General features: G+C 47.5%; 1 protein-coding gene across 1 annotated transcript; it reads right to left on the bottom strand.

Moving 5' to 3' along the window:
* Window positions 1–425: 425 nt before the first annotated feature.
* Window positions 426–3,356, bottom strand: ID3 (inhibitor of DNA binding 3). The gene is made up of 3 exons (XM_086957568.1): window positions 2,826–3,356; window positions 2,080–2,171; window positions 426–1,329 (listed from the first exon to the last, which is right to left on the bottom strand). Exons 1-2 carry the CDS (start codon window positions 3,147–3,149, stop codon window positions 2,112–2,114), a joined length of 384 nt encoding a protein of 127 aa, XP_086813694.1. The 5' UTR covers window positions 3,150–3,356; the 3' UTR covers window positions 426–1,329; window positions 2,080–2,111.
* Window positions 3,357–24,366: the final 21,010 nt, after the last annotated feature.

Genomic DNA, 24,366 nt, shown 5'->3' with positions numbered 1-24,366 from the left:
AGGATGGCTCTAATTTAGTTAAAGGAGATCGCCCTGCGATGGGGCCAGCACGACTTCGTGACGCTATAGGTCATGACGTCACGCCCACTAGCAACAAAAGGTGCGTCTGCCCCTTCTCAGTAAGGCACGAGTATTACTAGGACGATTACGTGCTACTCTGCCAGTGATGTGGAGACTTGGAAAGGGACCGCCTTGGCGTTGAACCACTTCAGGTAGTAAACATGGATGTGGTTTAAGTTTCGAGTAAACACGGTCTTCAGGATCAGCCCATCGCCAGGCTTAACTCATTGCATGTGGGGATGATCTTTGAAAAAACGTTTCTAAACCAGATACTTTTTCTACCATACCCACACCATGTAACATTCTGTTCCATAATAACCACCCTCCCCAAAATGGTTTCAGTCATTAAATCACCGGACACAGTATTTTAGAAAAATCATTTTTATTACATAAACAATTTCAACTTTTATAAAAAGTCTTTAAAGAAGCAGTACACCGCAGAAGTACACACCCCTGCTACAAAGGTACATTTCTAACAACTCGTAGAGTTCAATAAACACATGGGGGCAAAATGCCCCAAACTTGATATTTTGTTCAAAAATCACCTCGACTTCCCTGGGAAGAAAATATCCCACGGGCAAACAAGGTATTCAGCTTAATATACAACAGTCTGCACTTCGGGTACAAAAATAAAGCTTAATTGGGTACGCCCTTCAAAGGCCCCACGTGTTGCAGGAGGCAAGGTGGGGGGCATTCCTGGTCCCTGGTGCACAGTAGCGTCCGTATCGGTGCAGTCCGATGCCTGTCCCATGGCAAATAAATGCAATATCTCTGGTCTCGGAAGCCAAAGTAACTAATAACTGGCCACAGACAGTAAGGCGGTCAGCCATTGGGGGGTGGGGAGAGGCTGCAGGGAAGACAACGATAACACAAGGCACGATGCTGCCTGTAATAGAACAGTGGTGTCAGTCAGGGGAGTTAAGGCACGTTGATATGCAGCAGACGGTGAACTATAGTTTTTTTTCAAGTTGAGAAATGTATAGAATTTAGGAAAAAGATAATCGTTGTGGGAGGATAGCAGGCGCAGTTCGAGGAACAGTGGGCACTGTGGTTAAAGTTCTGTCGGTAAGGCACGCTTGTGTACAGTCCGGTCCAGATGTTGGGTTGGTGCGGGGGCTGGCCTTGTCCCCGGGTGGCTCCGTATCTTCTCATTCCGAGCCCCCGAGGGGGCGCGCGCTGTCCACGCTGCGTTCTGTTCCATTCAGGAATGGGAGGGGGCCTCTCCTCGGCCCCCACCCTGCTCGGCGCCGCCAGCTCCACACCTGCAGACTGAAAAGAGGAGAGTTGTGAGGATGAGGGCAGATGACAGGAGGGCCGCAGACAGCCTGGCGCCAGTCAACCCCTCCCCGCCACCCTTTGATAAGCTGCAGGCCCGCCTCATTGGCGCAGCGCTAGGGCCGCCCTAACTCCTTACAGATGGGGTTACAGCCTCACTGGCGCCAGCCTGGCTGCGCCGAGAGGAAAAAAACACAGCTCTCGGGGCCGGGCCAGCCAGCTGCACACAGCGCCCTGGCCACAATAACAGGGGCCGTTTGTGGGTGGAAGGGGAGGGGCCGGAGGCTTCTGACTGGAGGCGCTACAGCTGCGCTAATGTATGCATCCGTGTCAACGGGCTGCCGGTATACGGCGCAACAAATTACACCTCTAACCCGTTTAGAGTATCATATAATTTAAAACCCACCATACTGGGATAGAAATGCACTTACCACCTAACAGAAGTATATATATATGTATATACACACACACGCGCGCGCGTTAAGTGCAGTCATGCTGCAAAGAGGCATTTCCCTTGATAATTTCCACTTGGCTTCTATAAATGTTATGGGGTCGGGGAGTAGTAACAACTCACACACACGTGTTTCCGCGCAATAAGTGTGCGTCTTAAAAGCCACTCGTGTGTCATGAAGGTTGTGTTACAGCTATTAATGTTCAGACCTGGTCGGTGGACTCATTACACCCGAGGAATAGGGAGGGGGGGGGGGAAGAGAAGGGGGTCAAATGGCATGGGTCTCAACTCACCTTTATTTGCAATTGGACACGGCTGGTCCCTGTTAGTGGCACATACTGCGTTCCTCCTGCGTCGCCGTCAGGCCGGGGGCGAAGTCACTGGTCTGTTAAGAGAAACATACGTTAAGTTTACTAAAACATTAGATCAGAAAACACTTATAAACACAACTGTATCAGGCTGACACTATTCTCGCGTGCCCATACTATATGCCTTACTTTCATGTACGACACTTATAACACAACTGTACTATTCTCGCGTGCTTATGTACTATATGCCTTACTTCCATGCACGACGGACTTGAAAACAGTAGTATATGTAAGACCACGGAGGAAAGGACAAAGTCCTCAAACAACGGACACACTAGGTAACTTCTGGAGTAGACCCAATTAACACGAGGGACCTTAATCGTTTTTCGATAATTAACATTAGACTGTTTTAGAGTGGTTAGAACTAGCCTTCAGTATTAACCCTACAGTATCCGAAAGACATTACTAGTTTACCCTTTAATTTGTAAAACGTCGTTGGAACAACCATCTGAGGTAAATGAAACATTTACAGGGCACTATCTTAATTCCACCACCCCCACATTCACACCTACACGTGCATACACATACACATGACCACGCGCGCCACACTCGAGGATTGTACAATCTGTCAATACACTACACACATACATACATACATACATATACACAGCCACGCGCGCCACACGCACTCTCGGATTATACCCGTCCATCAAGAGTAGACAGTCACCCACCTTAAGCGACAGGAGGGCTTCCTCGGACCCCTGATCGGGCTCGTCCTTGGCCTCTTCGTCCAGTACTATTTGGAGGTCAAAGATGTAGTCGATGACATGTTGCAGGATTTCCACCTGGCTGAGTTGCGAGCCCTGAGGGATGCCGGGCACCAGTTCTCGGAGTTTGGAGTAGCAATCACTCATGGTGTAGAGGAGGCTCATGGGCTCCTCCAGGGGCCCCCCCTTGGCGCCACTGCCCCGGGCGATGGCCAGACTCTGTTCCGACAGGCAGCAGACCGCCTCGTAGCAGGTGCGCATGGATCGCACTGGGCTGATGGCCTTCATGGCAGAGATGGCTCAGAGGAGTCGGTGAAGAAGAGACACGGGGTGACCCGGGAGGGGCTGGCTCCAGAAACGACCTCGAACTCGTGAAGGAGGGCGAAGCGAGTTAGAATCCGCGAAAGTAGCTCAGAAACCGGGACTCGGTCAGAACAGCGATAGACCCAAGATTTCTGCAATCAGAAGTAAAGAAACTCGCAATAGAGGAGAGCTGTCAAGTGAAGCCAGGCCGCTTCTTATATAGCTGCAGCTAGAAGCAAGGGCTCGCCCCCGGCCTCCCGCAGACCACGCCCCCTCTCCAGCTGACAGCCAACTGGGGCCAGGAAACTATTGTAAGCAACTGGTTCAATGGGGAAAACAGATTCTCAACTGGCGCGGGGTGACAGGCTCGTCAGCAGATCAAAGCACCCCTAGGGCACCCCCCGAGTGCAGGCATCTTTTTACCCCGCCGGGGCAGAAAGATGCCGCCAGCGATGAAACAATGTATGGAAATGTGTGTTTCTTATGGGGCTCTGTGCGCTGCACTTAACGTTTTGCAGGACCGTGGCAACCTTTATATTACTCGCGGAGGTAGAATTATAGGGACACAGCACCTTGCCCCCATCTCACCCCTCATTTCCAAGTTTTACAGAAACCACCTTGGTCCCCTGCGCACCACTCTCTTCCGAATTTTCTCTAGCAATTGGTAAATACATGGGGGCACTCTTTATTCCACTGACTACCTACACATGACGGCTTGTCTTGTTGCCTTTAAAAAGCCCAAATCCCTCCAAATACCTGATCCGCAACTTGTACTCACCTGTGACGCCCCTTGTCCCCTAGGCGAACCGCATAGCAGCATCACAGCACGCCGCAGGCAGTAACAAGCCGCCAGACTTTCGGTGCCACCACCCCCCAAGTAGATGCCCAGGTATGTATATAATTTACAAGTTAGCAACATTCAGAGAAGTCCATCAGCAAACACATGAAACCAGGGTGGAAACCCCTCATATGTTCCAGTTGATTATGACGGACTCACACCAGCGAGGCAATACTTTCCCTGTTAGAACCCTAATCTGCGATTTAAAAGCAGAAAAAAACAGAATTCACACGCATACGGACCGTAGAACTTCGAGTGCTTCGTTACCAAGTCTGAATTTGTATATTGCACGTTTTTAGGAAATTCTCTGCACTGCAGCCATGCATTTTGTGGCCCTCACCCAACCGAAAGTACAAATATAATCCACACATACATATATCATATAAAAGTGCACATTCCTGCAGCCTCGGTGCCGGTCTGCAGCCTTTCACATAGTTTCACTGCCCAGCGAAACCCCGCCCACGCCCCGCCCCCAAATACTGTAGGATTTTGAAAACTTCGACGGAGAGGAGGGGGAGAAGGGGGCTGTGCAGTTGGGATCTTGTAAGGAATTAGTGCCGCCTTGTTCCTCAATTTGCTGCCCGTATGACCCCCAGACTTTCTGGCGTCAGGAACTATCTTGTGACCAAGGAAAATGGGGGGTGGCGGAAATTAATTGCACTTTTCAGGCTGCGGTTTCAATGGACAAAACAGATTTGGGTCAGCGGCTGGGATTGTAAAGAAAAACTACCTTGTTTTATGTGGGGGGGGGGGGGGGTCGGGATTTTTTTATTGGGGGGGGGGGGGATATTTTTTTATCTGGAGCAACATTTTAGAAAGAAGATTGAAGAAGTCAGATTTCTCAAAGACCTCTAAATTTGCAGGTCACGTTTTACCTCACCAGACCGGAGCACATTTCGGTCTTTCACATCCAAGGTTGTTTCGCTTCATTATTAGTATGAGTTGGATTTGACAAGAATTGGAATGTTAAACTTCCAAATGCACACTCGGGCAATATGGGGTCGACAACAAATTTACATATTTCACTAAACAGTGTTTTCTTCCTCAATGGTCCAATCATTACCTCTTAATGTCAAATCCTGTTTCTGTTGAGGCGGGATAACCCCGAGTTGATTGCTAAGCAAACCAGGGCGTTCATGTGCCCACGCAGGGTTTGATTTGTTTGAGTGGAGCAATGTCCAAGCACCCATGTGGCCTAATATCTGCTCTAAGTATGTACATTTTAATGAACTCGCCATACTGCCACCCACTTCATAAAATGTGGGGTACGTAAGTCTCCTAAGAAGGCACACCTATTGTGCCTTAATGTGCAGGCGTCGAAAGCAAACCCGCGGCCTGCGCGACAAACGTCATTATCACCCGAAACATTGTTTTACTTTTCGATAAACCCCAAAAGTATTTACATTGTTATGGGTACTTCTGACGGGTTCTCTCTTGACCAACCACGTGGGTTGTACTGAAGTTGCCAAAGTCTAATTAAAGATGTGCCCCCTTTAATACACAATTCCTGCGTCAGTAATTGGAAAGAGAATAAGCAGTTAGGGTTGCCTATTTCCGGCCCAGCGAAGTTCCACACCATTGCTCTCAGGTGAGTCAGCCCCATTGGTTTGCCGGAAATAACCCGTGAAGCAAATCCCAGAACGCACAAGGTTGTTCAACCACTACCCAGCAGTGCAAACACTCTCAAAGATACAGTAGGAAGCATGCTTTGGTTTTGTTCAACCACCCATGTCTATAATTCTAGCCAGAAAAGGGCTTATGGGGTAGATAATTCCAGATCACATGGGTGGGCAGCCCCAGACATAAGGGTGCCCGGTACAACGTGTATCAAGGGGGCACTAACACTGCGGGTTTAAAAGTATTTCACCACTGTCCCTCCTATCTGGAAGTGCAACAGCATCTCCTGCACGCAGAGCCTGAAACATGTATGTAGGAATGCCCAGGTGAACTGGAGGGGGGGGGGGGGGGGGGAGTTGTCAGACACATCTCACCTGCGGTAGGATTCCAGACCCCATCACCCTCTGTACTTGTCATGCTCTCTCCCAAGGCCTAGTCACCGTCCTCAGCATGTCTCCCAACTTAAATTCTTTAACTAGTGCTCAGTTTCCGTACTCAGCATTTAGTTTCCAAATTTCCCTCTACGATTTTACCCTACCCCGGGTTCATGTTCTATACATTTTCCCCATACAATGCCCCCCTCCCATTTTCCATCACTTCCAAGACTCCCCTCGAAAATGTCACGCTCTTTCTCGGTTTCAAACTGATCCCACCAAAGTGTGTATGATCACCTAGCTTCCTGCCCGATCTCCACTTTTCTATTTACGTGTACCTGTAGCACTGTTCTTTTGCCAGGCTCCCCTACTTCAACACTCCCTGAATTTCCTTTCCAATGGCGTATTTTCCTCAGAACCCCCGTTTCTTTGCTCTGTGTCCCCATTTTCATGCCTCATTCCTCCGAATGAACGCTCTCCCCCCCCCCTGTCCCTGCCTCACCCCCCTCCTCGCCCTTCTCTCTCAGCCTCTCCCGCTCCCAGGCCCAGCTGCGCCTCCAGCTGTGTTGATCTAAGCGCGCGGCCCCAGACAGCCTGGCGCCAGCCTCGTGACGTCACCGCCCTCACGCGCGGGGGACGCGTGCCCATGGCAACCTTTGCAGGGACAGTGGGAGGACCAAGTCCCGCCCCCAGTCCACAGGGGGCGGGGCTTTCTGAAAAATCCTGAGGCGGTGCTTCAGAGTTGCGAAAGCAGAGGTTGGTGGCTGCATTTCTTTATGCGATTTTATATAGCGCGGACTTTACCCGAAGGTGTCAGGGCGCTTCACAATAGTAACAGTAATGATACACGAGGAGAAAATTACAAGTGAACAAAGTACAAAAGCAAACGTTAAGTTACATGAATCAAAAGTGATAATAGTGGGCGGGGGGAATTAGTGGAGTTCAGAGTTAAAATACGCGAGGGAATGAAGTATATTGTCACGCTGACTAAAAGTCGGTTCCCACACGCTGACTGGCTATGTGCGCCCTAAAAGGCATGTCTAATGAACAAGTGTGAACTCCAGACCTTTGGACTACATTAAAAATGTTCCCTTGGATTGGATCCCTCTCAAGGTCGATGGTTGTTTATTAATCATCCTGACCTGTTTTTTTTATGTTAGAGTTTATCATTTCCAAGATTATATTACAGGGCTACAAGTATCAGAATAAAAAGCAAAAACTTTGTGCCGTTTCAGAGAGGTCTGCAGGTGTAACTTTTTGCTCAATTTGCGGTCTGGTGCACTCCGCTCCTGCTAATAGGGTGTTCACCTAACCCTATTTTACCTGCCTGCTGGTATTTTAATGTAAAGTGAGTAAAAACTGAAATGAAAATGATCAAATGCTGGCATTCCCCGCCCCTGTGAAATAAAAACTGAAAAATAGAAAATACTATAGTGTGGACATTAGAATTAAGGGTCTCGCTACAATTGTCTGGAGCCATTCAAGTAAGCGGTATGAGCCTGTTGTTTATGTAAAGCCCTTATGTTACAGGTTGCAGGGAGGAAACAGGATGGGGCTCTGAGAAGCCCTCCCTGCAGTACCCGAGGGACCTAACTGCTGTAGCTGTAACCTAAGGCCTAATATGGAACAATGTCATTACCTCCTGCCTGTGGTGCTGTGAGACTCCTGTGATAAACCCCTGCTCTCCAACAACAGCAAATATGACATCTTTTAGAGCTGTCTAAACTATTCATAATTGATTTGCAAGGTAAATAGGACTGAGTCAACATGTTAAAAGAAGAATACCGAAGACTTTTCACAAACTTTTCCTGAGGTGTCATCTCCTAGCACTTCCAGAACCTCAAAATAGGTACTGATGGCCATTATTTGTCTCTGAGAATGGTGGTAACCCTACTCACCACTTACCTGCCAGTAAAACTTAAAAAACAGGCCACGGTATTTAGGATTTTTCCAGCCGAAATTGGTGCGCGAAGAGGTGCACAAGATTGCACCCCTGCAAGGACGCGCACCTTCCTGCATGGACACTCTGGGCAAAATCAGAAGCAGAATTAAGAAATATCTTGCCAGAGTTACACATTGCTAGAAAAGAAAAGGCTGGCTTTGAGTTTTGGTGGCAGAATTAAAGTCTGAAAGGCTGGTGCATTAACACTCTCTGCCATGCTCGTGGGTGGAATTTTGGTGCTTCTTTAGTGCTCGCCATGGCGGCAAAGATCTCTCCCATAAGAAAATGCTTGACATGAGGGAACTCAAATTGGAAATTCCACCAATGCACGTTTTAGATAGTGGATTTCTCCAATGTTATGGGCTCTGTACCCCCGAAATGGGAATATTGTCAAGTCCCACATATCATATTTTTATAACATTCTTGGGGATATTTCAACCCTTGTTAGGAACACACTGCTCAATTTTGTGTGACAGAGCGCCACATTTTCCATGATGGTCTTTATGGATCTAAATTCAACAAACATGGCGACTGATCTGACATGTACTTGGAACACCAAAACCCACGTCCAATTGTATTATGTGGTATTGGAGGACCAAATTATGTCCGGAATTACAAAATTATGTCTTGGAAAAGCCTCATTATGTGATATAATGCAGTATACATTAGTTTTGTAATGTTAGCAACTTTAAACCATTTCTGGGAAAAATGCACCCGATTAGTACTAATTTAATTCCTGAATACAGCAATCAGCATCTGAAAGGTGGCCATTTATCCTTTGCAAAGGATCTTCCACTGTGCAAAACTAAGGGTAGACCTTTTTGTTTAGTAACTGTTGATGTGTTTGCTCCTTCAGGAGTTTATCCAATTTGGCGGCATAGTGGCATCACCATCAACTGAGTTTACAGTCCATATTATTCCCGCTCACTGATAATATGCATATGTTTGTTCCTAACTTTCTCCTAATGTGGGCCATCAACTCAGTTTGGTACTTAGGGATCTGGTTTACCGGAACATGGAGGAGCTGAGGTGAGATAATTACTGCAGACTGATGTTGTGGCTTGAAGATCGGGTGCCTATATGGTCGAAACTCCTGCTGTCTTTGACCGGCAGACTGGCAATAGATAAAATGTTGGTCCTCCCCAAGTTACTTTATCTTTTTATTAATTTGCCCATTCCTTCTATGACCTGCTTTCGCCGGTAAATCCGGTCTCATTTAGTTTCATTAGCCTGGGCGGATGGACAACCTCGCATGTCTTGAGAAATTCTCTCACCTCCTTTTGAGCAGGGAAGCCCGGGTGAACCCGATATGGACCTCTATTTTCTCAGTGCGCACGCATACTTTGCGCTTTTCTGGTTGCACCCAATTCAGTTTCAGCCTCAAACAGCCTGAGGCCGTCCGTGTGGCTCGGTGCCTACTACAGACCGTGCTTTATGTCCCTCCCTGCGGAGCATGGCGACAGGTGAATATAGTGGCTTGCACAATCTGGGCATGGAATGTGCTGCGGAAAAGAGCACAGCTGCCCCATCTACATGCCCCATCCGTTCCAACCCTGGGACATCAATTGATCCCTACACCCTTGGAGGCTGGAATGTGGGCACACCTCCACTGGCTAAAGCTTACCTCTTTTGGGATGATATATTCGTACAACACCTTCATCACCTATCAACACATTTTCCAGGATGCTTCTGTGCCCCTTCTGGGTGCCATGACTTATCAGCAGCTCCGAGCAACTATGAACAACCTTCACAACAACTTCCCGCTAAGGATGTATGACGTTACAACGCATGCTTTAACAACGTATGCTGTTACAACGCAGGTTTTACTACGCATACCATTACAACGCATAGCGCTTTGGGGTGCTGGATAGTGAATAGTTTAATTTACTATTCCAACTCCAGTCCTAGTGGACACTAGGGAAGGTGTTGGATAGTAAATTAAATCTATTCCCTATCCTAGAGCGCCCCCCAGCGCAATGCGTTGTAATGGTTTTCGTTGTAAAACCTGCGTTGTAAAAGTTTCTTTGTAAAGGATGTTTCCCTCCCGCTAACTCCCCCTGTGTTTATGGTACTTGGGTTAATGCTCACTAATCCCTCACCGCCAAGACTGATCACGAGCATTTACACTGGCATGCAACAAACTGGGCTGCTCAGGGTTGCCCGCACTCTACAGCTTTTTCTGGTGACCTCAATGTAGAAATCAGAGATGAACAGTGGTCATTCTGCTGTACTCCATCTAGGGCCCAGTCTCCGACTTTCAGGTTGAGATTGACTCACTTCAAGTTCCTACAAAGAATTTATCATGCACCTGCACAACGACAGAGAAAGGGGCAAGTGAAAGACCCACGCTGCGCTGCATGCAGGCTTTCTGCATTTGGCATGGGAATGCCCCACAATCCATGACTTCTTCGTAATGGTGTTTAGGGACATTGTTAGCATCACTGGCAATGCCCCAGATAGCACGCCCCTCATTGCCCTATTGGACTACATCAAAGAGATTCCCCTGGAGGCCCGCTGGCTAACAGCAATGCTGCTCCTTCTGGCCAAGCGTTGGTTGGCGATGTTTTGGGGCAGGCGAGGAGCTCCCATGAGGAATGCTTGGCTACACTATGCAGCCCTCTGCCTAGAGCTGCTGGACGCGTCCTGGGAGTTGATGCCAGTCTGCTCCCAACCCAAGGACATTTGAGCCCCTCTGACAAGCTATCTTAGGTTGCTTGGCGATTCAACCGAAGATACATTATGCCACGACAGCCCTCCACATTCTGCATCCCTGCTCACGTCTTCCTCACAAAGCAACGTCTTGCCCATGGGCCCCACTATGCCTGACAGAAGCCTTAACCAACTGTCCTAAATATATGTGCTCAATCCTGACTAGGTCAACTAGCAAGAGGTGAATTTCTCCGAGTGGCAATGTTATTGGTTACTATTTTGGCTGCCTTCCCCCTGTTTCTTATTCCCCTCCCTTCTTACTCCCTCCATCCCTCCCTTCCCACTACACCCTTCCTCTCCTGTTTTATATTGCATTTTCTGTATAGAACTGCCAATAAAAAGATCACCTAATGCACCAGCTGAAATGCAATCTGTATTGATGATTTGTACATTAAGAAAACTCAATATATAAAAATATAGAAAACAAAAAAAAAACTTTTGATGTGTTTGCGTTTGAAACAATTTTTGGTAGAAACCTGCAAGTTATGTGGCAAGTGCAGTAAATCCATGATTTTGCTGTAATCCCCCAACCATAGAATTATTTTATAATTTCCAATGGCCATGGCAGAATCCCCACCACCATTTGAGGAGTTGGCACTGCACAATGGTGGACCCGTTAGTGAACACGAGGATATGTTACTCTGTCAGGCAACCAAAAGTAACTTTAGTTTGTTTGCTGGAGGTGTAAGTATAGGAACGACCACCATTTTATAGCCAATCCTCTGTTACTACAGGGTTTTAAATATTTCCCAAAGTGCATCCTACTTCATTTGGCAAAGTGGACAGCCTCTGGTTGTTTCGCAAGGACACTTTATTTCCAAACTCACTTTATTTCTCATGCATGGCTTTGCTAGAAAAGCCCTGAGGAAGCTAATGTTGCTGGGTTTGAATTACTTCGTAAAAAAGAAGACAAGAGGTGTTTGGAAAAGAGTAACAGTTTGTTTAATTGAACAATTCGGCCTGGAGAACAGTTACATGCACAAGGTCTGAGGACTATCTCAGTTTACATTGGCTTTTTGCGCTCTGTAGATACAAAGGCCCACCTGCATCAAGCATTTTTGTAGTCGCAAACGGTGCGATTACGTAAAATCGGCCGTTTGCGAATGCAAAAGTGCTTTTTGGGATGCATGAAGCAATTTTAGAATTCGTAACATTGTTGCGAGTTCTAAAATTGCGGGTGCTTTTAAGAAGTCGCAGATGTGCGATTTCTTAAAAGCAATGCATCATTACTTTCACAAGTGCAAAGTCGCAATTAGGGTGCCAAATTTACCGAGTGGTTGAACCACTCGGTAAATTTGGAAAAAGTGTTTAAAATGCTGCAAATGTTTTTTTTTCTACATTCATGTTTCACACACACATGTCCTTAGGACATGTGTGTGTGAAACATGATGCGAAAAATACATTTCAGGGGTGCATGGGGGGGGTCCTTTGGACCCCCCCCTGCACCCATGAAATTTTCAAAGTGCCACTCGCAATTTGCTGATGCCTTCCCATTGACTCCTATGGGCCTTTTGGCCCATAGGAATCAATAGGAATTGCGAAAATGCACTTAAGAATTCGGTATTCATTTGGGATTCGGTAAAAATTGCGATTTTTACAGAATCCCAAATGAATACCGAAAACAATGATGCATAGCATTTTGCACTTCTTAATTTGCGATTCCTTATTTTTCGCAAATTAGGAAGTGCAAAATGTAACAATGATGCATGTGTGACAGCAAGCAATAAAAGTTGCCATCTTACTATATATGTTAAGGAATGTTGGTTGCTGCCTTTGAGTCATAAATGAATGGTCAAATGGCTACTACAGGTGGATCTTGACCTTGCATGGACACAGTGGGGCCAGTGGTGAACATGTCCAGATGTCCGGCATGGGGAGTGCGAGATCACTATGTGTGCTAGGTCCCGATTGACAATATGTTCCTAACGCATGTGGCATCTGACTTTGTTTTATTTCAGAAACGTGTACCTGCTCTGGCCATGTGAACTTTTTTGAGGCAATCTCCCCTAGCCATTGTAATGTCGCTGCGCCTAGCTGTGGGATTGGTCAACAGTTTCCTGCCCCAGTGTTTGCCTGCCAGCTATGAACTCTCCCACCTGTGACCCATCAATTAGTAATCCCGGGCCTAGGTCGCCAGGCATGTCTGATTACATACTTTCGTATCGAGATAGATGTGGAGTTCTTCCAACCACACTATCTAACTCCTGCATTTGTACCATTATTTTACTTGGGTCCTGCTGTTCCCATTCCTTGCTTTTGACTATAACAACCTTTCTAGTTACTTGCATTCTACCCAATTTGAGGACTGCCTTTTTTACAGCAGGTGATCCCAAATTGTACAACTCATGCAAACCAAGAGAAACACAATATTAACAGTGGTTTACACAGACCGGATGCCCATCATGGGATGCAGGAGAACCAATTCGAAAACCATTCCTGCCCAGGGGCACCTTCTTCTTCACACATGCTTCTCTGTAGGTTATGTAGTACTTGGATGGCAAGTGTCAATGTTCCATTTTCTATGTCATTCCCTGGGATAAAGGTGCAGCAGGCAGCACTGAACTTGGCACAGACCTCTAACTCCATTGTGGTAATTAAGCCTTGCACGTATCGATGCTGCATTACCATGAGGTGGATGGCACATTCCTTGATTGAATTGAGGCCAAGCTCAGTGCTGTTCATCTTTGTAGGAAAGTAGGTACTGCCTTTATGGTTACCCCCACTTTTTGCCTGGTGCTAAGCTATTACTGACTAGTGTGACTGGGATCCTGCTAATCAGGACCCCAGTCTATCTGCTTTCTCCCTTACATTGATATGTTCAGTACTTAGGTACATCCCAGATTGGATACTGGGGTACCCTTATCAGTCCCTAGTATATGGTACTAAGGTACCAAGGGCATAGGTACCCTAGAGGGCCCCCATGGGCTGAAGCATGCATTATGCCACCCATGGGAGACCATTCAAAATTTAACTAGAGGACTGATATAACAGCACGTGTAAGCTGGTGCTAACACCACTTACTACAGATATAGGTTTTCTATGTCAGGGATCACGTTATTAAGCCTATAAGTCACCCCCATAGCAGGTCTTATCAATCCTGAAGGCAGGGTGCTTGGTTCCAAGTGTCAGGGTGCCCATGCACGAGCAGGACACTCCTACAGCCTAGTTTATTCTCCCAGTTTGTGAAGCAGCCATATACAATATGGAGGGGCATCGCGTAATTACATGATGACCATCTCAAAACAGGCTGCAACAAATCCTATCATGTTTGGTATCAAACATGTTGGAATCAAACCCCCACAATGTAAACATTAAAAAGGACTGGAAGAGCCCCCGTTACGCTCTCAGTGCTTCCTGTACCAGTCTTCTTGACCCGGACAGCATAAAATGGTTGTTGCCGACCAGAGACACGATTCTGCCCTCTTGCTCCTGAGCCAAGCTCGAGCAGGGGAAGGTAGAACAATAGGCATCCTGTCATAGGGAGGTGTGACCAAGTTCCCAGACAGGATTTAGTGTATTGGGGCAGGGTGGGTGCACTTGCCAGCGCCACTCAGTCTGCATGAGGGGCACATTTGGTGTCCCCATACATAGTCCAGTTCAAACCAGCCCTGGGAGCCCTTGGCTCCCGCTCTGGCGCAAAACTGGACAAAGGACATGGGAGTAACCTCCCCCCTGTCCAGACCATCCAATGGGAGGGTCCCCTGAATCGTCCCAACCCTTTCTGTAGGGTCCTTAAGGCAGTGGCGGCTCCTTGAGGGAGTGCTGCGGACAGTGGGCCGGCGCGGAGGAGTGGCAGGGTGTGTGGGTAGTTCACTCCGGCATAGAGCCGAACGGAGTTAAGTAAACGCCAAATGACGATGCAGCGAGCGCAATGTAATTCATTTTATTTATTTACTTAACTTCGTTCAGCCGTATGCCGCAGTTTACTACCCCCCACCTTGCCCCTCCCCCACATCACAGCACTCCCTCAAGGAGTCGTCACTGACTTAAGGGCTTACCCATGGGTGGGTCCCTAGATTCATTGTGGGACAAGATGCAGATCAGACATCACTTCTTCTTATACCGTCTGGCACTCTGCACTTTGCTGGAATTCGTTTGGTCTTGAGTTTGTCTCCCTTCCAGTCTACTGCATTGTCTGTGCCTGTGCCCATACAGGAACCTTCCAAGGCCTATGGGCATCAAAGACACCTGAAGAAATCTCCCTTGGAGTGAAGGAGTCACTCCGCTGCATTCACAGGCACTACAACTAAGTCAACCTGTGTGCTGATCCTGAGCTCTTCTGGACTTTGAAAGGTTCTGCAACACAGGTGGTGGTTTTCCACAGCTCCTGAGGCCTGCCCTGCCCTCTCACCAAGTTTGAGGCCAGTATTCCTGGTGGGGGTTGCTATCTACTCACCTTGGGTGGTTCCTTGGTCCCCAGAACTTCTAAGTTCTCTCAATCTTGTATTCTAGTATTGACCCGAGTCATGGTTCTTATATCACTTTCTTAGTATATGGTTTGTTCCCCCCCCACCCCCGGGGTCCACTGTGTATTCTGTGCTATTTACTGTGTTTCTTTGCAAAGTATTGTGTGCGTTGTGATAATCTTTGGGTAGGAGATGTCTTAACATGTTAGAGAGTATATTATAAATAAAATACATATTTAAAAAAATACCTTGTGTGGTTCTTTTTCACTTACTCTATACTATAAGATTGCATTCTGGTAAAACAAGCTGCTTTACACACCTTCTGGACTAAGCCTGAGGGTTGCTCTCTACACCTACCACTTAGAGAGCTTTCTAAGGTTGCGGAGGGTGAGATTGTGAATTTTTCTTTACTTCTGTCCCCACATTTTACATTGGGTGGCTCCCTTATTTACCGACCTCCGGGCCCCTGTGGTCTCTTTCTTAAAGCTCTCTTAGAGACTCTCGTTCCCAGAGCTGTGAGGTTTTCCCGTTTTTTACTGCTCGGTGACCTAAATATTCATGTAGACTGTCAGGAACGTCAGGAAAGTAAGCTTCTATCTGACTCCTTTGACTTGGCCTCTCTAACCCAATGGGTTTCCTCCCCTACACATACAGGCGGGCATATTTTAGATGTCATTTGTTCTAACTTTCCGCTGAAGGTTGAGGCCCCCCAAATATTAACTTGGACTGATCATCTGCTTATCAGATTTTCGTGGTCGGCCATGAAAGATTCACCCAAAGCCTCTATGAATATGTGCCCCCCAAAGATCAATGTAGGTAATTTCTCTGCTTGGCTTGATCAGAATAGGCCCATTCTGGGAGGAGAATTAGTTTCTGCAGTGCAGATCTTTGATAGTTGGATACGAGCGGCTATGTCTGTCTCATCGAAGGTGACAGATCCTGGTAGAGGTAGGATGACTCCTTCGCAACCCTGGTATTCGCCCCAACTACGCACTAGTAAACTAGCTTGCAAAAAATTGGATCGAGTATGGAGGGTGGCCTATTGCCCACAAGCGAAGGCAGCTTACCGCTCGGCTCAGCGAGATTATTATGCTAACATCAAACTGGCTAAAACTGAATATTTTGCTAGAAGAATTGAGAGGGCGAATAACAACAGCCGTGAAATTTTTTCTATAGTTAAGAGTTTTCTTTCTCCATGTGCCGAACAAATATCGATGAAACCCTCTACTGAATGGTGCGAAAGTCTCTCCTCCTTTTTCGTGACAAAAATCGCTAAAATTCAACAAAGTTTTAGAGTAATTGGCGGGGGGAGTTGGACTGCTGATAATGTTGGACCTAATGTTTCACCCATTTACACTATGGAGAGTTTTATTCTACCTTCAGTGGACGATACCTTGGTGGCAATTAAATCGTTAAAATCTGGTGCCCCTGGTGATACCTGCCCGGCCAGGGTGTTGGCTGAAGTGGCAGAAGTAGTGGCACCTGAGGTTTCTCAAATAATGGGCTTATCTTTTATAACAGATAGGGTTCCTAACGAATGGAAACAGGCTAAGCTGCTTCCCTTGTTGAAGAAGACAGGTGCAGATCCAACTGTGCCTAGTAACTAAAGACCCATATCTCTACTCCCAGCTACGGCAAAAATTGGCGAGAAACTTGCATTTGCTCAGTTGAATGCCTTTGTAGAATCCTCGGAGGTTTTACATCCTGCTCAGTCTGGCTTCCGAGCAGCTTATAGCACGGAGTCGGCTTTGGTGGAGATTACTGAGGCAATCAGGGAGTGCCTGGACAGTGGCGGCAGAGCGGCTCTGATTTTATTGGACCTCTCTGCCGCCTTTGACACTGTCCCACACTCATTCTTCCTGACTCGTTTGGCTGAGATTGGTGTACTGGGTTCAGCATTGGAATGGGTGAACTCTTTTCTATCGGATAGGTCTCAGCAGGTTTGGATCCCACCTTTCTCTTCCTCAATTAGGCCCCTTACTACCGGGGTTCCTCAGGGATCTACATTGAGCCCCCTGCTTTTTAATATATACCTTACCCCTCTTATTGTGCTGGCCGAACAAATGGGAGCTAAAATCATAGCGTATGCAGACGATACGCAGCTTTTATTTACTTGGCAGGATGCAGCAACTAACACAGAGGTTGTCCGTTCGTGCCTTTCAGCTGTGTTTAACTGGCTAGCAGTGGCACAGCTGAAGTGCAACGAAGACAAAACTGAAATTTTGTTGTACGGCCAATTTCCGCCCAATTTTAGAGAACTCTTGTGGCCGTCTGATTTTCCCCAACCAGGCTCAGTTACTATCTCTGCAAAGAATTTGGGAGTTTGGTTTGGAGAGGATCTGAGATTCGAGGCACACATAAAACAAGCATTGGAAATGCAATAGGTCTCGCACCATTAGAGTTAGTGTTTTTAGAATTGTTTATGGGTTTTTTTTGTAAATGTTTAGCATTTTTGTTTCCTGTAGCCAATGCTAAAGTATTACAAATAAAAAAAGCCATAAACATTTCTAAAAGCTCTAACTGAAATGGTCTGAGAACTATTGCACTGTGTGAGGGTGAGGGTGAGTGAGGGTGAGGGTGAGTGAGGGTGAGTGAGGGTGAGGGTGAGTGAGGGTGAGTGAGGGTGAGGGGGAGTGAGGGTGAGTGAGGGTGGGTGAGGGGTTGAGGTTGAGGGTGAGGTGTTGAGGGTGAGTGAAGGTGAGTGAGGGTGAGGGTGAGTGAGGTGTTGAGGGTGAGGGAGGGTGAGGGTGAGGGGTTTTGGGTGAGTGAGGGTGAGGGGGAGTAGTTGAGGCTGAGTGAGGGTGAGTGAGAGTGAGGGTGAGTGAGGGGTTGAGGGTGAGGGGTTGAGGGTGAGTGAGTGAGGGTGAGGGGTTGAGGGTGAGTGAGGGTGAGGGTGAGTGAGGGTGAGGGGTTGAGGGTGAGTGAGGGGTTGAGGGTGAGTGAGGGTTTGAGGGTGAGGGGTTGAGGGTGAGGGAGGGTGAGTGAGGGTGAGGGTGAGGGGTTGAGGGGGAGGGGTCGAGGGGGAGGGGTTGAGGGTGAGTGAGGGTGAGTGAGTGAGGGTGAGGGGTTGAGGGTGAGGGGTTGAGGGTGGGTGAGTGAGGGTGAGGGTTTGAGGGTGAGGGGTTGAGGGTGAGGGTGAGGGGTTGAGGGTGAGTGAGTGTGAGGGGTTGAGGGTGAGTGAGGTTGAGGGTGGTTGAGTGAGGATGAGTGAGAGTGAGGGTGAGTGAGGGGTTGAGGGTGAGGGGTTGAGGGTGAGTGAGTGAGGGTGAGGGGTTGAGGGTGAGTGAGGGTGAGGGTGAGTGAGGGTGAGGGGTTGAGGGTGAGTGAGGATGAGTGAGAGTGAGGAAGATCACCTGCCAATGTGAGCCCAGCATTCACTCGAAAACTGAACTCCAGTTGTCTTACAGGAAGTATGCAGCGGGCGTAGATAAATGGGTGAATAGTTGCGACAGTCAGAGAAAGTGTATCAGGCCCTGCGAAGATTATATTTCTATAAAGCGTACTGGAGCTTTACAAGGCCCCTTACTATGTCAAACTCAACCCTACTTGTTGGGCCCTCCGAAGGAGGTGAGGCTGGGTTGGAACAGAGGGAATCGAATCAGTAATTCGAAATAGTGCTCCCAGACATGTCACATTGGCGCTAGGCAGGAGTAAGTACGCCATCTCTGCAAAGAATGCTCATCAAACCAGAAGGCAAAATGAATATAGTTTCTACCCTGGGAGTCATCCATTAATTCTATTTTAAAGTGCCCCAGAAGTAAGGCAATGCAAGAACTCAGTTAAAGACGGTGCGAGATAACTGTATTCTAAACTTTTTTTTTCCAAACAAAAGGGGGCAAGAATTGTTCAGTTACAAAACAGCTGAACGAACTAAGTAGTGCAAAACATACAAAATATCAGGCAATAACTTTGGAGCCACGGTGGCTTGCACTTGAAATCTAGTAAAGCAAGCTTTGCCAAACAATGTCCACAATAATGTCACTCAATGGTCAGTTTGTGGCATTGTTTTAGAACAGTCGACGTTTCGATCCCTAGCTCCTAGATAAGGGGGATCATCATCAGGACTAATTTAAATACAATTGCCTGGTGTCTATCGTTGGAGCCTGTTGGGATAAGGAACAGGAAAAAGGGGGGAGGAAAAACAGACAACAGCGACCTGTCAGAATTACTGTAATAGTTGCATTTCAATATGTCAACAACTGGTGTAGGGATCAAGTGCCACCATATTTGTAGACAACATAAGTTAAAACAATGTTGGAGTCGGGTACTCGTGCCACCTGTGGGATGTGTGCTCCTAGATAGCACTTGTGCATGTCAGGAAAACTGCTAGCTTTGTGTTATTCGTGGCGAGGTATACTGTGCAAGTGTTTTCACAAGTGTTCAAGAAGGTGATACTTATGTTCTAATGGATTTATGGGGGTGACCGAGTGTGTGCGGAGGGTCAATTAATTTAGTGGCGAGACGTGGGAAGAGAAGTTTGCAAGGCGGCAGGGTAAAGTGAACGAATGGGCGGAACTTCGTAAATGGACTGCCTTACCCTAGTTCAAGCGAAATATTGCTTGAATCCGAATGATTAAGGTGTATAGAGCGCTGCGTCATTCCTTTTGAAAGAAAGTGATGAATGTCAGGGCTGGTTGCCGGGCATATGGCGTCAGAAAAGAATGTGAATAGCCAAGGGTTGAGCATTACCTTTTCTTCGCTCAGTGCGGTCCTTGGAAGTGGTTCCATGGTTCGTATTTGCTCGGAGTGGCTGGTAGGGCAGCTTAACCTCGCTGATTAGCGGTTTCTTGCTGTTGGAGCTGGGGAGTGGGAAAGGGTGTAGGTTGTGTCAGCGGTGCCATCCTTTACCATTGAAAGGTAGAAGGCATGGGGAGCACAAGGGTGCGCTCAGCATGATGATAAGGGCTTACCTCTTAGGAGTCTCGTGGAGGTTGCAACGGTGTGCGGCTCCGGTCCTCGGCACAATGGCAGGAACCTCGATAGTCTGAACTAGGCTTCGAATAAAAAAAAATGCGACACGGCGGGCAGGGGAGGGGGTGGAGCGGGTAAAATAAACAAACGAGACGGAGGGAAGAGAGGGGAGGGGGGAGGAGAAATGCGACACGGCGGGAAGGGGAGGGGGCGGAGCGGGTTAAATTAAACAAACAAGACGGACGGAGGAGAGGGGAGGGGGGAGGAGAAATGCGACACGGCGGGAAGGGGAGGGGGCGGAGCGGGTAAAACAAGACGGACGTGCACGCGCTTTTAAGCTCAATGCGCATGCGCATTGAGCTTAAAAGTCACGGGCACTGCAAGGAATCGCCACGATTCCTTGCAGTGGATAAAGAGTGGATAAGCCCCCATAGTCTCGCTTGCTCGATGCGCATGCGCATCGACATGCGAGACCTAAAAACTCAGGGGTGTGCTTCGGATCCCTTAAAGCCATGAGAAAGTTCTTTCCTTATTTGCCATCTTCAGCTAGAGAGTCGGTTGCGAGGGCTTTAATTTTATCTCGGCTCGACTACGCCAACTCTCTTTTTAGTGGAACTCCGGCCTTTTTAGTTGCTCGACTACAGATTATCCAAAATGCGACGGCACGTTTGTTGTGCAAAGTCCCAAGTAGAGAAAGTGTGCGAATACATATGAAGGAACTACATTGGCTGCCGATTGCGCAAAGGATAACTTTTAAAATCCTTACTTTAGCATTCAAGGCAGTCAATGACCTTGGGCCTTCTTACCTGTGGAAGAGATTTAGCCGCTATGTCCCCACTCGGTCTCTACGCTCATCTGACTGTAATTTCTTGAGAGTATCCCGCTTTCAACGAGTACGTCTGGGAGGCCAGTCGCTTGCTGTTGTCGCTGCTCGGACTTGGAACACCCTACCTCTACCCTTGAGATCGATTGAAAATTTCGTTCCTTTTAAGAAGGCACTCAAAACTTATCTTTTCAGGATTGCCTATTTGCTTTTATAATTATTTTCCGATGGCCACTTGCTTGTTTTCTTTTTCGCGCCAGGATACTCTGGTAGTAATAGAGCGCGCTATAAAACAGCTAAATAAATAAATAAAATAAGGTTGCCTAAGACCTCTTAAATCACCATAAGGGTTGTCTGGAAGGGTGCAGGGTGCCCACTTCCATTAGTGGACATCATATACCAGGCCAGCTTCTCACAAGTACCTTGAACATTTCCCGCCGGATAATCTCAAGCCAATGGGCATTAGCTTTTGTCTGCAGGGGGGTATCAACCCCCATCCCACTGTTGTGCCTCTGTGAACATTCTAAATTCTAGGATGTCCTTTAACTGAGCGGTACAAAAGGGGGTGTTGATGGACGGAGCATCTGAATCAATCAAACACTCACACCCAGTCAAAAGGTCTGGGTTTAATTCATCACCGTTCTTTAGCCCACTCTGCCACCTCAGTTCAGACATGGCCATATGCAAATCAGTCTGACCCTGTGCCTCATGGGAACAGTCCAGCTCGAACTGCCTAGCCATGTCTTCCCTGGACCGGAAACAAGCTTCCGAGGACCGGTTTCTGGCATTCCAGCCGTTTTCAGCCCGGCTTGCTTGAATCCAGTGGCAAAGTGAGCAAGGTACTCACATCTGAGCATACCCTGCCACACTTATGGCGGCCAAAAGCGGTACAAAATGGGGTGGTGATGGACGGAGCATCTGAATCAATCAAACACTCACACCCAGTCAAAAGATCTGGGTTTAATCCATCACCGTTCTTTAGCCCACTCTGCCACCCCAGTTCAGACATGGCCATATGCAATCAGTCTGACCCTGTGCCTCATGGGAACAGTCCAGCCCGAACTGCCTAGCCATGTCTTCCCTGGACCGGAAACAAGCTTCCGAGGACCGGATGTCTTTTAACTGAGGGCAGCCAAAATAGTCAGCTGCTCTCTTTTCTCGAGTTTGGTGCAGCAAGGTGGTCTTTTCCCTTAACAGGAGCAGGTACATGTCTGTTAGCTCATCTCCAGGAATGACCAGGGTTGGGTGTGTGGCATTATCAGGGAGCACAAACCTCTCAAGCTGAGTGTTGGCATGCTCGTTGCACTGCGAGTAGAAATCACTAAGCATGGAGGTGCCCCATTGCATATCTGGAATGTGTAGTGTCACTCCACAGTTAGCATTTATGTCCATCCGAAGCATTCCTTTTCCTCTGAAACATAAGGAAGAGTTTCCATACAAATAGGGGTTTACTTTTCCCTTCTAATCTAGTGTATCCACCCACCTCTGCAACCCAAATTTCCTGGCATGTGTGAGCTATGCTTCCATTCATTCAATCTATCCCCCTGCGAACCACTCCCCTTTTTATCCCCGAGGTGGATTGCCCTACACAGGAATTCCATGTTGGAAGACCACTTGTTGTAAGAAAACCACCCCAGATATACAAAGAGCCACTCTTGGTCCGCAGGTGGACGCTGGAGCGGATGTATTTGTGCTTTGGGTTGGGGGTGTGGCTACCTCCAAAAATCTCTTCTCCATGAAATCTCGGAACTAAAGAGTGTCTTCCCCTATGGTGCCCTTCTTACGCATCCTGTCCAGCTCAGTTTGGATATTAGTGGGCTCAGTGAAGGGCTATAGCTCTGTTGGGGTGGTGTCATATCGAGTCAGGTTTACAACTACCCTATGAGGTTCTATCTTGTTGGGTTGGATCTTGGCCCGTATCCTACATAGGTAGAGGTGAATGAGGGGCTTTACTTTCTCGGGGGTTTCCTCTTGAGACAGGTTCAGCTTATCTGTGCCACCACATGTGGGACAACAAGCATACATAACATAGCCTGGTTGACACTTGGTAGTCGACCTGTGGTCATGTGTTGATACCAGGTGTTATGTAAAAGGGCGCTGTGCAGTGCATGGGGGATGCTAGAGTTCTGCTTAGTGTAATTATAGGTAGCATACGAGAGGTCCCTATGCAGATGCTGTAGTTCCCCATTAGTGACTCTCTTTTGACTCAGTAGTACTCAAGTGTAGGATTACCCATAGTAGGTAGATTTTACCCAACCACAGAAATATACATAACATTTGTCATGATGTGGTAGTTCGAGGTGTGAGTCCTTTCAGAAGCGCCTTTGCTCCTCGGGTAGCTGTGTTTCTTCTGACCATTTAGAAAATGTTTGCAATATATAGTTCATGGGTGTCATCGCCATGAAAGGGCTTGATTACATGAAGGAATGGTGCACCTACTTTGGTGTTAAGCAGGCCCCTCACTGAAGGCTCGTGGGTCTTTCCTTCTTCCATTGGCGTGAGTTTGGAAATGTTCCTTTTTCCTTCTTCGTGGGGGTTAACAACACGTTGCTTTGGTGCACTTTTGTTGTCTTCTCTCTTACCTGGTTTTGAAAGTACTTGGTTGATTGTTAACTCAGAAATATTATACATCCTCCATAATTGATGGATTCAGAGACCCTGTATTTTTACCCTAGCGATATGCTCCCAGCACTTCACTAGTCGTGATCTAGTGAGACACTGGAGGTGACCCATATTGGGTATGTTTAAGTAATTTTTGGGGAGAAAGGGGATGTTTGTTATCTAGACAGATCTTAATCTCTTTATAAACCATTGAGCCCCCCCCCTTCACCTAACTGGGTGGTTTTCCTGGACCTTCAACATTTTGATTCTGGATAGTTAGATCAGTGGTAGGTATGTTTGTGAAGTGGTCTCATGAGCACAGGTAGGAACACAAATGTGGCTTTTGGCAGGAGTCCTAAGGGTGATGCTAGTTGTGCCTAAGAGACCGGTTGTTATGTGGCCTTTTCCCATGGCAATTCCCTGCTGGGGTCTACTTCTTTTTGATACTAACCCCAGTTGCTCTTGTTATGCGTTGTGTAGCTAGTATCACTATATGGGTGTGGAAAATTTGGGAAAGGAGGGCGTATCGCCGTTATCAGTGGTGCTAGTGTCTGCCACGTGCACCTCCTTTTTCCTTGAATGAGGTATGTAGTGTGGCTTTCCAGTGCCCTTAATCTGGAATTTTCCTTTTGGGCTGATTTTGAGTGGGTTCTCCCTTTTAATTTAATTTGGGAGTTTTCCCTGAAATGCATTACTTCACTTGCCATGCGGGAGAGAGGGTCGGAGGCTGCTCAATGACCCTTTTTTTCCTCCACCTATGTCGCCTTGCGGGGTCCGGAGTCACAGTTACCTGCTTTCCCTGTATTATGCTTGCAAGGTTGGAGCACCGTGAGTCATTATGTTTGGTCTGGAGGTGAGCGCACTCAGTGTCCTGCGTTCGTCTGGATTCTGCAATCCTCCCTCCCGGGCACCCCAATCAACCACCCTCATCTTCGGACTACATCTTACTTCCTAACTGCGTTACTGGTGGGCCCCTAGTCA

This window comes from Lissotriton vulgaris, chromosome 2_1 (assembly GCF_964263255.1).
Source record: "Lissotriton vulgaris chromosome 2_1, aLisVul1.2, whole genome shotgun sequence".
Classification (NCBI taxonomy): Eukaryota; Metazoa; Chordata; class Amphibia; order Caudata; family Salamandridae; genus Lissotriton; species Lissotriton vulgaris.
Note: the sequence above shows the minus strand (reverse complement) of the source record. Positions and strands in the feature narration are given on the sequence as shown.

What these genes read in the sequence shown, in the direction of transcription:
- ID3 (XM_086957568.1), bottom strand. Translation starts at nt 3,149, where the DNA reads ATGAAGGCCATCAGCCCAGTGCGATCCATGCGCACCTGCTACGAGGCG. An exon ending in AAGCCCTCCTGTCGCTTAAG is followed by an intron (nt 2,172 to 2,825) that starts GTGGGTGACTGT and finishes TTCTCTTAACAG; the next exon opens with ACCAGTGACTTCGCCCCCGG.